Source organism: Fundulus heteroclitus, chromosome 21, assembly GCF_011125445.2.
Source record: "Fundulus heteroclitus isolate FHET01 chromosome 21, MU-UCD_Fhet_4.1, whole genome shotgun sequence".
Lineage (NCBI taxonomy): Eukaryota > Metazoa > Chordata > Actinopteri > Cyprinodontiformes > Fundulidae > Fundulus > Fundulus heteroclitus.
The window spans coordinates 25,330,320-25,346,005 of NC_046381.1; the positions used below are offsets into that span (position 1 = coordinate 25,330,320).

The 15,686-nt window shown below is 43.6% G+C and overlaps 1 protein-coding gene across 4 annotated transcripts in view; it reads right to left on the reverse strand.

The window, feature by feature from the left end:
- Positions 1-15,686, reverse strand: part of LOC105920646 (E3 ubiquitin-protein ligase HECW1) — a 159,764-nt gene that overhangs the window by 39,393 nt on the left and 104,685 nt on the right. For all 4 annotated transcript variants that reach the window (XM_036125186.1, XM_036125184.1, XM_036125185.1 and 1 more), the window contains 2 exons: positions 13,036-13,170; positions 12,350-12,464 (listed from right to left, as the gene is read on the reverse strand). In XM_036125186.1, the coding sequence (XP_035981079.1) occupies positions 12,350-12,464; positions 13,036-13,170 (250 nt within the window). The remainder of the gene's footprint in view (positions 1-12,349; positions 12,465-13,035; positions 13,171-15,686) is intronic.

The window sequence follows — 15,686 nt, forward strand, 5'->3', positions numbered from 1 at the left end:
CTGCTACCCCCGCGACCCGACCCTGGATAAGCGGAAGAAAACGGACGGATGGACCGACAGACGGATAATCTCAATGTGCTTTCCATCTGCTATGCTAAGTTTGCTTGGTCGACCACTGGGGTCTATGATCCTCAACGTTGCCCGTTTATTGGGGTTCTTTAAAAGAGCTTCAACAGCAAATCTTGAAAACCCAGTCTGCTTTGAAATCTTTGTCTGGGAGAGACCTTGCTGATGCACTATAACTACCTTATGTTTTGTTGCTGTGCTCAGTCTTGCCACAGCGTATGACCTGTGACATCAAACTTCATCGCCATAGCGGCCCTCATGACTACAGACCGGTGGCACTGACATACCATATCATGAAGACCTTTGAGAGGCTAGTCCTGGAGCAGCTAAGGCCCATGGTCTGATCCACTACAGTTCGCCTGCCAGCCTCGCCTGGTAGTTGAGGACAGCATCATCTTCCTGCTGAACAGTCTACAATCATCTGGACAAGCCGGCGAGCACTGTGAGAATCATGTTCTTTGATTTCTCCAGTGCCTTCAATACCATCCGTCCGGCTCTAATGGGTGAGAAGATGACTGCGATGCAGGCGGAGGCCCCCATCGTGTCCTAGATTGTTGATTACCTGACGGGCAGACCACAGTATGTACGCCTACAGAACTGTGTGTCTGACAGGGTGGTCAGCAACACTGGGGCCCCTCAGGGGACTGTCCTCTCCCCCCCGTCACAGCACACCTCTGTTTTTTTTTCTCCACACTCCTCAAAACCCTCAGACGACCAGCACTCCTCTGGAGCTCCCAAGGAGAGGGGGGGGGGTCTCCTTCCTCAGCAGCAATGTGACTGAAGGCCCTGTAGGAGCCATACATGGGGCCTGGAAGAGGCCACGAGCTGAGTGAGAAATGAGCCTTTCTGAAACTTAGTTCCTCCCTGGCATCGGGAGAAACTGCCAGCCGATTCAAAGATAAGTCTCTCACTTCTGCTTAAAAACAGATGCCAAAGTGAAGGAATCTGTCTATGCCACCTTTGTTTTGCTTTCTCAGCGGACCCCAGATGGAGCTGGTTCCAGGCAACACAGAGCTGAAAAGCCGGCACAGGAGCCACTTCCCTATAGCTGAGGAGAAATCTGCTTAAATCGAACTGCAACAGTGTCAGAGACTGTCCATATGGTGCTGTAGAGCTAAGCGCTAGCCCGCCAACAACAAGCCAACAACTTCCCTCCTTGAACGCTCCTTCTGTGAATGGCCAAACTGGACAGAATTGACACGAGACAAAAGACAGGTTTGGACAGGGAGCTGAGGGTGAAGTAAAATGGTTTATTGGGAAATGTCTGTAACTCGTTGGACATATAATGCTTTAGAACAAAAGGCTAACAGGTAGCTCACGCTAGCCTTAATGCTATTAGCCTCTCTAACATTCGGTCCCGGACATTTCAAAAGGAGTTTGTTTAAAGCACAAAGCTTAATCGTTCGGCTCTGCCATCCTTCGATGGTGCTATGAGCCTTATCCCCGCATTACTATCGAATATTAATGTTGGTGTAAAGGCAATTTTGATAACTTTATGCTGTAACCTTTTAGCCACTGATTTGCTACAGCGACCCTAGACGCCCGGAGAATCGCATTACCAAACTCGGCCATAAGGTTTAAATGATTTTACTGGGCAAATCAGTAACCAGAATGTTATTTTCTCAAAATAATGTTCTGGTTAACTGGTGCTTTGCATTGTGAATGGGTTGAAACACATGTCAAATGTTGTTCTGAATTAGTTAAGCTAATTTAACCACGATTCACATTCTTTAAGGTGATCTTTGGTTCTTTAACTTGAACAAAATATTATTTCGTCAAATATTGTTTTGCTTAACTTGGGCTTTGCATTGTGAATGGATTGAAACACATGCCAACACATGCATGTGACCACCCTGTCAGACACACATGCCAGTCGGAGGGGCCAAAGGGGTCGGGTGCATTGTGTAATGGGTAGCAGTAGAGGGCGGGGACCTTGGCGTTCCGATCCTCGGCTGCAGAAGCTGGCTCTTGGGACGTGGAATGTCACCTCTCTGGTGGGGAAGGAGCCTGAGCTTGTGCGCAAGGTTGAGAGGTTCCGACTAGAGATAGTCGGACTCACCTCGACGCACCGCTCTGGCTCCGGAACCAGTCTCCTTGAGAGGGGCTGGACATTCTTCCACTCTGGAGTTGCCCATGGTGAGAGGCGCCGAGCTGGGGTTGGCATACTTGTTGCCCCCCATCTCGGTGCCTGCACGTTGGGGTTTCCCCCGGTGAACGAGAGGGTGGCCTCCCTCCGCATTCGTGTGGGGGGACGGGTTCTGACTGTTGTTTGCGCTTCCGGCCAAACAGCAGTTCAGATTACCCACCCTTTTTGGAGTCCTTGGAAGGGGTACTGGAGAGTGCCCCTCCTGGGGACTCCCTCGTTTTGCTGGGGGACTTCAACGCTCACGTGGGCAATGACAGTGGGACCTGGAGGGGCGTGGTTGGGAGGAATGGCCCACCTGATCTGAACTCGAGTGGTGTTTTGTTGTTGGACTTCTGTGCTCGTCATGGATTGTCCATCACAAACACCATGTTCAAGCATACGGGTGTCCATATGTGCTCTTGGCACCAGGACACCCTAGGTCGCAGTTCAATGATCGACTTTGTTGTTGTTTCATCTGATCTACGGCCGTATGTCTTGGACACTCAGGTGAAGAGAGGGGCGGAGCTCTCCACCGACCACTACCTGGTGGTGAGTTGGCTCCGATGGCGGGGGAGGAAGCCGATCCGACCGGGCAGGCCCAAACGTACTGTGAGGGTTTGCTGGGAACGTCTGGCGGAGTCCCCTGTGAGGCGGAGCTTTAACTCCCACCTCCGGGAGAACTTTAAACACGTCCCGAGGGAGGCGGGGGACATTGAGTCTGAATGGACCATGTTCATTAACCTCTATTGTTGAGGCGGCTAGTCAGAGCTGTGGCCGCAAGGTTGTCGGTGCATGTCGCGGCGGCAACCCTCGAACCCGCTGGTGGACACCAGCGGTGAGGGAAGCCGTCAAGCTGAAGAAGGAGTCCTATCGGGCTTTTTTGGCCTGTGGGACTCCGGAAGCAGCTGATGTGTACCGGCAGTCGAAGCGGCAGGCGGCTCGGCTGGTCGCCGAGGCAAAAACTCGGGCGTGGGAAGAGTTCGGAGAGGCCATGGAGAAAGACTTCCGTACGGCTTCGAAGCGATTCTGGTCCACTATCCGGCGTCTCAGGAGGGGGAAGCAGTGCAGTACCAACACTGTTTACAGTGGGGGTGGTGTGCTGCTGACCTCGACTCGGGACGTTGTGTTTCGGTGGGCGGAATACTTCGAAGACCTCCTTAATCCCACCAACACGTCTTCCATTGTGGAAGCAGAGCCTGAGGACTCTGGGTCAGGTTCTCCCATCTCTGGTGCTGAGGTTGCCGAGGTTGTTAAAAAGCTCCTCGGTGGCAAGGCCCCGGGGGTGGATGAGATTCGCCCTGAGTACCTTAAGGCTCTGGATGTTGTGGGGCTGTGTTGGTTAACGCGGCTCTGCAGCATTGCGTGGACATCGGGGGCAGTTCCCCTGGATTGGCAGACTGGGGTGGTGGTCCCCCTATTTAAAAAGGGGGACCGGAGGGTGTGTTCCAACTACAGGGGAATCACACTCTTAAGCCTCCCTGGTAAGGTCTATTCAGTGGTTCTGGAAAGGAGGGTCCGTCGGATAGTCGAATCTCGGATTCAGGAAGAGCAGCGTGGTTTTCGTCCTGGCCGTGGAACACTGGACCAGCTCTATACCCTCAGCAGGATTCTGGAGGGGGCATGGGAGTTTGCCCAACCAGTCTACATGTGCTTTGTGGATCTGGAGAAGGCATTCGACCGTGTCCCCCGAGGGATCCTGTGGGGGGGGGTACTCCGGGAGTATGGAGTACTGGGCCCTTTAATAAGGGCTGTCAGGTCTCTGTACGACCGGTGTCAGAGTCTGGTCCGCATTGCCGGCAGTAAGTCGGACTCGTTTCCGGTGAGAGTTGGACTCCGCCAAGGCTGCCCTTTGTCACCGATTCTGTTCATAACTTTTATGGACAGAATTTCTAGGCGCAGCCAAGGTGTTGAGGGGATCCGTTTTGGTGGCCTTAGGATTGCGTCTCTGCTATTCGCGGATGACGTGGTCCTATTGGCTTCATCAGGGCGTGATCTACAGCTCTCACTGGAGCGGTTCGCAGCCAAGTGCGAAGCGGCCGGGATGAAAATCAGTGCCTCCAAATCCGAGACCATGGTCTTGAACCGGAAAAGGGTAGAGTGCCTTCTCCGGGTTGGGGAGGATGTGCTGCCCCTAGTGGAGGAGTTCAAGTATCTTGGGGTCTTTTTCACGAAAGAGGGGAGGATGGAGCGGGAGATCGACAGGCGGATTGGTGCAGCGTCTGCTGTGAAGCGGGCGCTGTACCGATCCGTTGTGGTGAAGAGAGAGCTGAGCCAAAAGGCGAAGCTCTCGATTTACCGGTAGATCTACGTTCCTACCCTCATCTATGGTCACGAGCTTTGGGTCGTGACCGAAAGAACGAGATCCCGGATACAAGCGGCTGAAATTAGTTTTCTCCGTAGTGTGTCTGGGCTCTCCCTTAGAGATAGGGTGAGGAGCTCAGTCATCCGGGGAGGACTCAGAGTAGAGCCGCTGCTCCTCCACGTCGAGAGGAGCCAGTTGAGGTGGCTCGGGCATCTGGTCAGGATGCCTCCTGGACACCTCCCTGGTGAGGTGTTCCGGGCACGTCCAGGCACCGGGAGGAGGCCCAGGGGAAGACCCAGGACACGCTGGAGGGACTATGTCTCCCGGCTGGCCTGGGAACGCCTTGGGATTCCTCCTGAGGAGCTGGCCCAAGTGGCCGGGGAGAGGGACGTCTGGGCCTCCCTACTGAAGCTGCTGCCCCCGCGACCCGACCCCGGATAAGCGGAAGAAGACGGACGGACGGACACATGCCAAATGTTTTTAACTCCATTCCATGTTTTTTTTTCTTTTGGAATCAGAACTGCAGTGAACCAGAATTCACTGAAGTATCCTGATTATGACCAACCATTTTTGTTATGTATTTTGTTTTGCATGTAAATAGTTCCTTAGCTTAGGTTCTTTTTATCTTCATTTTGCTTAGTAGTTTAGTTATGTTTCACTTGCTTAGTAGAGAGGATTTGTTAATCGAAATATTGTGTTAATTCAGATAAACAGCATTACATAGTGATGTTCTCTGGATGCTCATTTTATTTCTGTTATTAAATTCTTGGACTTGAAAGGAAGTTGTCACTCCTTTATTCAATGTGTGTGCAGGGTTTGCTGTTAAAAGATCGCTGGTGCTCAAATTAATCTCTTTCAACCATTGTCTTGATATGAGATTAAGAGCTGATCATCACCAGACAAAACTTAACAGACAGAGGGTTATTTAATAAACATTAAATAACATTAAACAGTGTATATTTGCACAACAATATACATATACATATATATATATATATATATATATATATATATATATACACATATATATATATATATACACACATATACATATACACATATATATATATACACACATATACATATACACATACATACACATATATATTTATATATATATATATATATATATATATATATATATATATATATATACTGGGTGCGATTTGCTGGGGGGGATGGGGTGGATCTACCCCCCCTCTGTTTGTGACGTCCCCCCCTCTGGTCATTCATGTTTTATCCCTGGGGGGGATACATTCCTAAGTAATATTATGGATTTTTAAAAATTTATATAAAGTAGGGCTGTCCGTTTTAACGCGTTAACTTAGTTAACCACAACGCCGAAATTTTTTTGTCGCCGTTAATTGCGCGTCAAAACACATCGTTCACAATGTTTTTTTCACGCCGTTCTCTCCGGACTGTGTTTCTTTTATCCTCTGCGCTTTCCATAGTTTCAAGAGCTCTTGAGACTGTAGCAAAACAGACCCGCGCTCACTGTTGCACAGACTGTTTATTTCATGCGACTTTGGGCTTGTTTTATTCTGAAGGCGTTTGTAAATTTCATGAGTCACGGGTTGTGGTTTTTTTGGGACGTTTCTGAAAGTGAAATCGCTTATTTGAGCTCTAAAATAAGTGACGAAACAGCGGTTATTAAGAGACCTGCCTTCACTAGACGCTTTGAGTGTATCCAACTGAAATATCCCTCCACCATAGGAGCCGACGGTAGTAAAGGCAGACAGAGCAACTCTGCACGTATTTTCTGCAGTTTACGGTGCAATAACCGGTGATAACTGCTGAAAGTAGATTACTTGGTGCAGATCACCATTTTGAGCAGACATTGGTTCTGAAGATGAGTTTTTAACATGCTGATAACATTGCAGAAACCCAACCCATAAACCGCACTTTAATGCTTATTAATTTGTTTTCTCTGTATTTGACAAATTAAGGCTGAATTACATTGCCAAATGAAGGACCTGGAGTTACTAAACAGTTGCTAAACAGTCTCTTTCAGGGTACTAAGCTCCTGCCCAGTTGCAAGCAAAGTGTAAGACTGGAATGACCTGGAAATTTAAAACCTTTTTCCAGGCTTAAACTATATGAATATGGATATAAACAGCAAGCAAAAATATTGTTGCTGGTGTGAAAGCTCAGAATTAGATGTGTGAGAGAGAGAGTGAAAAAATGAACAATAAAACTTATGACTTTATTGAAATGCAAAATTTTTATTAATTTATATATATATGCCTAATACCATTTCTATCTTTGTTTAAGAGGCAAAAAAATATATCGTCATTGTATTTATTTACAAATTTATTTACACATTGTGTAAACATCAGGGCGTCATGATTAGTCCAGAGTTTAACATTTGGCACTAGGATGTTTTCATTCCAATTCTGAAAAGTGCTTGAAAAATAACAAAATAAAAATATTTTTTGTACAAGCATGTATTTTATTAGTGTCATTTATTGCAAAATTGTATATTAAAATGCCCAAAAAGGCTATTACACTTTCAGAAATAAAAGGATAAAACATGCAATTAATTTGCAATTAATCTCGAGTTAACTATCGACATTATGTAATTAATCGATTTAAACTAAAATTTTGAATCGTTTGACAGCCCTAATATAAATACATGTCTTGTGTCCTTCTTATTTGTTAATTTAATTTTTTGTTGTCTGTTTTTAAAGAGTATTAATATGTTTTCTGCTCAAAGCGGTTAAAGTAAACTAATACCCACTCCCAAAGTATTTTGTTATATTTCGGCCCGAAAAATCAACAGAAAAGGTCAAGAGTAGATGACGGGACAAACAGCCATGGTAATGTTACAGGACTAACTTTGGTGGATGATGAAGATTTGCAGGCAGCGTCACAAGACAAGAAGCAGCAGCAGCTGATTTCTCCACCCTTCCGCCCAGGACAGGTTACATGCTGTCTCCAGCCAGACCGCATGCAGGCCACATAACCTTGTTGTTATGTTCATTTATAAAGATCCCCCCCTCTGTTTTTTTTGCAAATCGCACACCGTGTAACAAAAGTAATTTCCCTCTGGGATTATTAAAGTATGCCTGATTCTGATTCTGATCTGTGGGTAATACTCTCATTTTGATGCTCTGGAGTCCCCAAGACTTAGAAATTGCCCTTTTAAGACCGACCTCTTGTTAAATGTATGTAGATTAGGGAATGATGTGTATTATGTCTTTGTGAGATCCTTTAGCTCACTTTATGCGGTCAGACAGGTTAGTTTGAAATTATTCTATGAAACACGCATCTGGCAGTAGTCAAGACAAGGGGAAAATGAAACAAAAAATGTGGTTTATCATAGTTCGGAGAGATGATATTTTCTCATAGACGGTGAGAAATGGTCAGATGGTTTAAATAGCTTAAAGAGTCTGTAAATAAATTAAACCATTATTTAAGTTTTGGTTTTACTCAGGTTCTCTTTGTTAGCGGTTAGCCATTCATTGTAGCTCCGTTGCTTTCATGGTATACTTTGAACATGGCTGGGAGTCGCAAGAAGGGCACCGCGTTCAGGTTTATGAGAAGAAGTGGAAGGCCTCAGTAGAAAGAAATAAGACCAAAGTGGATTTGGATAATTGTTTTCACACAATCTCCCTGAAGAGCAGGGTAAGACGGTCTTGTGCATGAGCAGTTATTCAAAAAGGGACTTGGCGAAACCTCCGGAAAAATCACAGACCCTACCTTTAAGTGTGAAAATATCAAAACTAGAAGAACTCTGAGAGAGATAGATACATTTTCACAGCACAACATGTTTTATACAGTTGAACCCAGAAGTTTACATACACTATAAAAAGGGACAAGCATTTTCCTCTCACTGTCAGGCATAAAATCTGAATAAAGCTCTACTGTCCGTTAGAATTACCAAAATTATTTATATCTTTTAAAAGCCAGAATCTAGGGAGTGATAATTGTTTAGACCTTGTTTTATTACTTCCTTGAAGGTCAGAAGTTTACATACATTTTTGTTAATATGTGGGACCCTTGCCCTTAAACTGCATGACTTGGGTTAAATATTTTGGATGTCCTTCCACGAGCTTCAGACAAAAGTTGGCAGGAACTTTGGCCCATTCCTCCTGACAAAACCGGTGGAACTGAGTCAAGTTTTCAGGTTGCCTTGCTTGCACATTCCTTTCAGCTCTGCCCATAAATGTTCAATAGGATTGAGATCAGGGCTTTGTGATGGCCGCTCCAAAACATTGACTTTGTAATCCTTAAGCCACTTTGAAGCCAGTTTGGCTGTATGCTTTGGGTCATTGTTCATTTGGCAGACACATTTGTGCCCAAGCTTCAACTTTCTTGTCCATGTCTTGAGATGCTGCTTCAGAATTTCCAAATAATGTTCTTTTCTCATGATGTCATCTATTTCGTGAAGTGCAGCAAAGCAGCCCCACAACATGATCCCGCCACCTCCGTATTTCATAGTTGGGTGTTATGATCCCTAGGTTTTTAGTATTGAGAGGTCCCATCATCCTATTAGGTCCTTATGCTACCTCTGCTCTAGTCTGCCCCTTATGTTTCCCCATGGTCCTTGTCTTCGTCTATCCTGCCTGTAAGTTTGTTGCATTGTTCTTTAATAAATCACCTTCAGTTCATCATGCGACTCCCGAACTCTTTCCTGCACTTTGGTCCACAAACAACAACCAAAGGCCTGAAAGACAGATGGTGTTCTCAGGCTTCTTCCTCCAAATTTATTGATGGTCATTATGGCCAAACAGTTCAAGGTTAGTTTTGTCAGACCACAGGAGATAACTCCAAAACTTCATTTCCTTGTCCGTGTGTGTATCTGCAGACTGTAATCTGGCTTTTTGTGCTGCTTTTGGAGTAATGGCTTCTTCTTGCAGAGTAGCTTTTCAGCCCATGTTGGTACAGTTCTCATTTCTTTGTGGATAATGGCATCCTCTGACTAGCTTCAACCAGCATCTTAACAAGATCATTGGCCTCAGGTTTTTGGTTTGGTGCACATTTTGGACCAAAGCATGTAAGACGTGGTGGGTTTTGTCTGTGAGACAAAACCCACCCTCTGCCTGAGCAGTATGATGGCTGGACGGTTCCATGGTGTTTATACTTGCGTATAATTGAACAGATGAACATGACACCTTCAGGTGTTCAGAAATGGCCCCTTAAAGATGTACCAGACTTTTTCAAGTCTACAATTCTCTTCCTGATACCCTGGCTGATTTCTTTTGACTTTCCCATGATGTTGCACAATGAGTCAGAATGTTTTAGGTGTGCCTTTAAAGGAATTACACCTGTATTTATTTGTGTCTGGTTAAGAATACTGCTTGTTACGCAACGTATTATGAGTTAAAAGATGTAATTTGGTAATAACAATTGACTAATTGATTGTGGGATCGAGCAAGTCAGGTTGTTTTTTGAAGTGTTATGCCAGAAGCTGTTGGAATATGATTATTATTATTAATTTTAATTTGGTATTATAATTTTAATAATAGGTCATTCAAACTCAAACAGTAGCTATAACAAAATATGGCTCAAATGGTGGTGAGCCATATCAATTAGCTGTTATGGACTCATTTATGCTGGAACAAGAGGCCTGATCGGTTTCTGTCCGATGAGATTTATCCAGCAGCGTTGATAATTCAAATTATAACTGCAATTAGAGTTTAAACCCTTACTCCTTATCACCAATCCAATGATAGTGTCTCTGTATTTATGTCGGATGTTAACTCAAAAAAGAGGCAACTCTATATTCTGAAAAAAAAATTTTGCAAAAAAAAAATGCAATTCTAAATTGGAATGAACAAACCTTAATAATTCCACACGTTGTCTTTATTGAACCAAAAGCAATTCCATGTTACAGTAATTATTCTGATTCCACAACCTTGGAAGCTCTACTCACTACTAAACTAAACATGCAAAATATATGTGAAAATAAAGATCAAAAATGGATTAAAATAAGAGGTAGCAAATCTTAGTTCAACTCAGTTGTTTAAACATCACATTCAAGACGTCGGCATTTGACGTTGCGGCATTGAAAGGCAGAGACAGCTCTGAGAAACTGGATGGGCGCCTCAACGTTATCAACAAGCTAGTTACAGCTTGGCTATGCTGCACCTTCCCAAGATGGCGACTATGACGACACGTGACTCTTACGCATCACCTTGCGTGATGCGTAAGGGGAGATCTTAATGACGTAATCAACGCTTACGCTAAGGTGGGGTGGTACCTTGATTAAGAGGTGGCCTGAATGAGAAATTCAAAGAAAATGCGCAAACTAGAAGAAGGGTGCACAAGGAGGTTGAACTGATAAGGAGAAAGCAAAGAGAGAGGAAAAAAGATGGAAAAATCGGCTCTCGGCGGAGCCACTTATAAGAACCACATATCAACACAGCCAAAATCACTTACAAAATGTGTGCGCATACATCAGAAATATTCAGCAGTTAAAACAACTCCGTCTTGGAGTAAACAAGCATTAAAATAAATCCTAATAATACTGCCCTGGCACAATTAAATAATCTCACCTTATGGGTGAAAGAGAAACAAAAAAAGGGGGAAATCTTTCTTTACTCTGACATTGCCCCGGCTAGGGTCCGGGGGCGCTCCGAGTCTGCAGATCTGGTTCAGCTCAGCGAGCCGGTGCGACGGCCAGCGGGGGAACGAGAGGAGAAGTCCCTTCGTCTCTCTCTCTTGGCTTCTAGACGCTTTGTTCAGCCAAAACAAAAGCGTGGTCCATTTTACGATCACCGGGAGATAAACGGCTCTCAGTCTTCGATCAAAGTGGGTTTGAAAGTACTTCTTTTTAAGTCAACCTCCTGCATCGGCAGTGCAGGGACGAAGTTGCTTCGGTAAATCTTGGTCCAGCGAGAAAATTGAGCATGTAGCACGTGGGGAAAATCCCAACGGAATGAAACAGCTGTGTGTCTTCCTAGTCTGGCGGGGCACCAAGTAAGAAGGCAGAATGCAGCGTGCGGCTGCATTATATTCTTATCATCATAGCAACGTTATCTCGTCGCTTCGTCATTAGGGTCGGCGGCCATTTTAGGCCGTGTTGCATGATGGGAGTTGGTGGCCATTTTGACCACATTGCATCTAGGAAATGCAGTCTGTCACGTCCCGAACTGACATTACAGTAGGAATAAGTAGCGAAATAGGGACAACCCGTAACGACTTTTCTCTGCCAACGGCACAACGAGGGCGTGGAGCCATTGCTAAGCAGCAGCTCCTCCAGCATGTGCACACTAGTGTATGTCAACAGAACAACATATCCTGCATGTAAGTGTTGATATCAGAAAATTTCATTTACCCAAGATGGAGCCATTTAGGGCAAAGAACATTAAGGAAATTGTTTCCTCCGGAGGATTGTGCACGAGCTTGAGGTGAGTGCATATCGAGGGTTTCTCATTGGGGAAAAAACTGTTAGGGGCGGGGCTTACAGATCACACTAAACTGTTCTCCTCACTCATGGTTCGAATTTGTGCAGGATAGTGCCTTTAAAACATCCACAGGTGTGTCTCAAATCAACTCAAATGTTGTCAATAAAGCTGTTTTCAGAAGCTTTGAGAAGAAGACAGACATGACATCATCATCATCTGGGCATTCCCAGATTGTTTAAAGGCATAATGGTTTTAGTGTATGTGAACTTCTGAATATGAAGAAAGTAAGACATTGTTTTGTTAAAAATAATCCTTCTCTCGTTGTTCTGCCATTTAGCTAATAGAGATAATTTTGGTAATTCTAACGGCCCTAAGACAGGAAAAGTTTATTCAGATTTCATGTCTGATAATGAGAAAAGAAGCTTATGTTTGTTTTTATGTAAACTTCTGGTTTTAACTGCATGCAGTTATTCCACCGCAAGGACTAAATGTTATGGGAGTGCTTACAGAGAGCGGTCAGCTGCTGCGATTCAGTTTGATGGTGGCTGCGTATGGCCGCTACCAGACTGTTACCGGGCCGGGTCGTCAGAGAAGCCCCACGGCTCCTGGACACTTCAGAGGCCTGAGTACAAACACAGACAGGACGTACTGTTCACTGACACACTGACAGCTGTAGACTCACCTCAGGGGCATCAGGTTCCTTCTCATATGACGGGTAAAAAAAAACTATTCTCATGTTTCAATACAATTTAGTTCTAGCTAAATGAGATTAAGCTGACTCCAGCTCATTGGCATAACTTACAAGCAAAAGTGTAACAGTTTATTCAACATTTTAAACAGACACACTAAAAGGAAAACCTCATAAAGTTTTTTTTCTGTTGGAAGACCTATATTCAAACTAGCTAGGCGTTGATTTGAGGTGCAGTCCAGGAATTTGGAGTTGAGTAAGTATACTTTTGAATTATATTAGAGAAAATACATAATAAATTCCCATCTCTGCTCTCCATTCATGTTTTAATCATTAAAAGTATGTCTATTAACCATTTCATGCTGTAAAAAGAACAGCTGAAATCAATTTAGAAAAGTCCAAACTTGATATGACATGCCCAAGATGAGTGGATGGAAACATCTGACCAGAACTGTACTGATGCTAAACTGTGATGAGTGACAGCAGAACTGGTTGCTGTGAATACCTCTCCTGCACTGTAGCTACGGAGTCTCTGCAGGTGCTGTCTGTGGGCAAGGTGGCCTGGCAGTCGGCCGTTCTGGAGCGGGATCCGGGGGTCGATAAAGGTGGTGGCTCGGCTGTTGTGATCCACAAAGAAAGACTGGAGGACAGAAGGCAGAATGATCTTTGACAGGAAGTTCTTCTTAAATGATCTCAAGTGCTACAAAATAAGCAAAGCTGGGGCAGACTGTTCCCTTTTAAAACAAAATTAGTTCCACTGCTAATGAGGCAATGAGTGACTAGCTTTCTGAGACTGAATCATATCTTGATTGTACTGATTAAGATAATGTATGTCAGGCCAGTACAATCAGTATCACTATCACTTTATGTTGTTCCCTTAGGGAAATTCTTCTTACAGCAAGATGGGACAAGAAAACATAGAAAATACCCCCACACACAGAAACAATCACATAATGAATTTAGCAACACTAAAATCAGTAAGCATCCATGTACAAGTATCAATTAAAACAGGCTAAATGACAAATCAAGCCCGATAACCTTTAAGATATAGGTTAGAATGATGGCCTGGCTAGTAAAGTGTCTCCATCAGTTTGTTCTTGAGTTAGGATGCCTGAATCACCTCTACATAGAAGAAGAAACAGAATGCAGGCCAATCAGCGGATGACATGCATAATATTCTGTATTTCAACAGCATATGCATTGCAAGTCACCATTTAAGTTTTTTGCCAGATGTTGCATCCTCATTAAGATGCTCTAAATTATTGGAAGGACCTCATCTAGGGACTGTATGTTCAAATAACAAGAGTTTACTTCAAACACATGAAAATGAATCCTTGCAAACCTAAAACATCGTAGCTCCTGCAGTTTGATGTTCTAAACCATATAACGTTTCACTTTGACAGTGCACTAACATACTTTGCTAAATACAGTATATGTAGATGCACACTGTTGTGTCAATATGGTGAGTTGTAACCGATCTCTTGTGTGCATATCAAGACAAAACCATTCTAATCAGACTCTGGGACTGCGTGTTCTGTCCTTGTCCAGTTTTTGCCAAGCTAGTACAGCACTGTGCTTGGCTTAAGGTGTCAACATCCTGCCCGGATCTAGTGATGCCCATACCAGTGGCAACCCTGCTGAGGATGTATAAAAACCCCTGAAATAGATCATGAGTCTCACTTTAACTTAAGTACAAATATTCAGCAGGGAAATTACCTGTGCCCATATTCACAAAGAATCCTACGACTAAAAGTAGCTCTTAGTGACGTAATATTTGGAAAAATCTTATAATTTCCCGAATTCTAAATTTTTTCTTAGAATTTGACCTCTGTAAGATAACAGTTATTCACAAAACATCTTAAGCTTTAAGAGAGCTCCTAATATGACAAAATGTTAGGAGTAGTGAAGAGGACTTTTAGCGAGGCTAAGAGAAGATGGTGGAAGCACAGAAAGACTGGCTGATCCACCGGTTAAACAGTGAAGGAAATGAGCACATAAACTGCTTTAACAATCATACAATATTACAATATTTAAATAAGATAAACTTTATCATCCTAATAGGGGGAAATTAATTAGTTTCAGTGGCCTGATGGATTATCTAACATACTGTTATTGAGGATAACTAAGAAAAATGTTGGATAATCATGAATAAATAGTGGAAAAATTTACAAAAAATATATAAAAGATGTGAGAAAGTATTTTCTGTATTGGATAATCATGTCAGTAGCCTAAATGGTCACGTGTTATGCCAACTCCTTGATTTTGATTGCTGTACACAACGCTTCCCTGTCCAGGCTGGTGCGTAAAAGCACCAAGATGCACAGAGAAGAAGGCGTATTTGTCTGCGGCAATACGATTCAAAGTTCGCCTATTTGTGCCGTGATCCGGGGACCGATTTAACTTTTAACAGGTGTACCTATTATGAAAAGAAAAATTACAGATAACTAAAAGTTGATATAACAACAAACAATACAAATTGGAGAACAGTAGGAGAACTCAGCAGAGTGACAAAAATAGACGCTGATGTCATTCAGCAGCCTAAGTCTATAGCAGCATAACTACAGAGATAGCTCAGGGTGATCTAAGCCACTCCAATTATAAGTTAAAAAAAGGATGTTTTAAGCCTAGTCTTCAAAGTAGACAGGGTGCCTGCCTCACGGACCAAACCTTGGAGTTGATTCCACAGGAGAGGAGCCTGATAGCTAAAGGATCTGCCTCCCATTCTACTTTTCGAGACTCTAGGAACCACCAGCAGACCTGCAGTCTGAGAGCGAAGTGCTCTGTTAGGAAAATACGGGGTAATCAGAGCTCTGATATATGATGGAGCTTGATTATTAAGGGCTTTATACGTGAGAAGAAGAATTTTAAATTCTATTATATTAAAATTGGAGAAATATGATCCCTCCTGTTGATTTTCATCAGAACTCTCGCTGCAGCATTTTGGATCAGCTGAAGACTTTGAACTGCATTTTGTGGACTTCCTGAGAGTAAAGAATTACAATAGTCCAGCCTTGAAGTAACAAATGCATGGACTAGTTTTTCAGCATCACCCCTGGACAGAATGTTTCTAATTTTGGCGATATTCCTGAGGTGAAAAAAGGAAACCCTGGAAACCTGTTTAATATGGGATTTAAATGACATGTCTTGGTAAAAAAT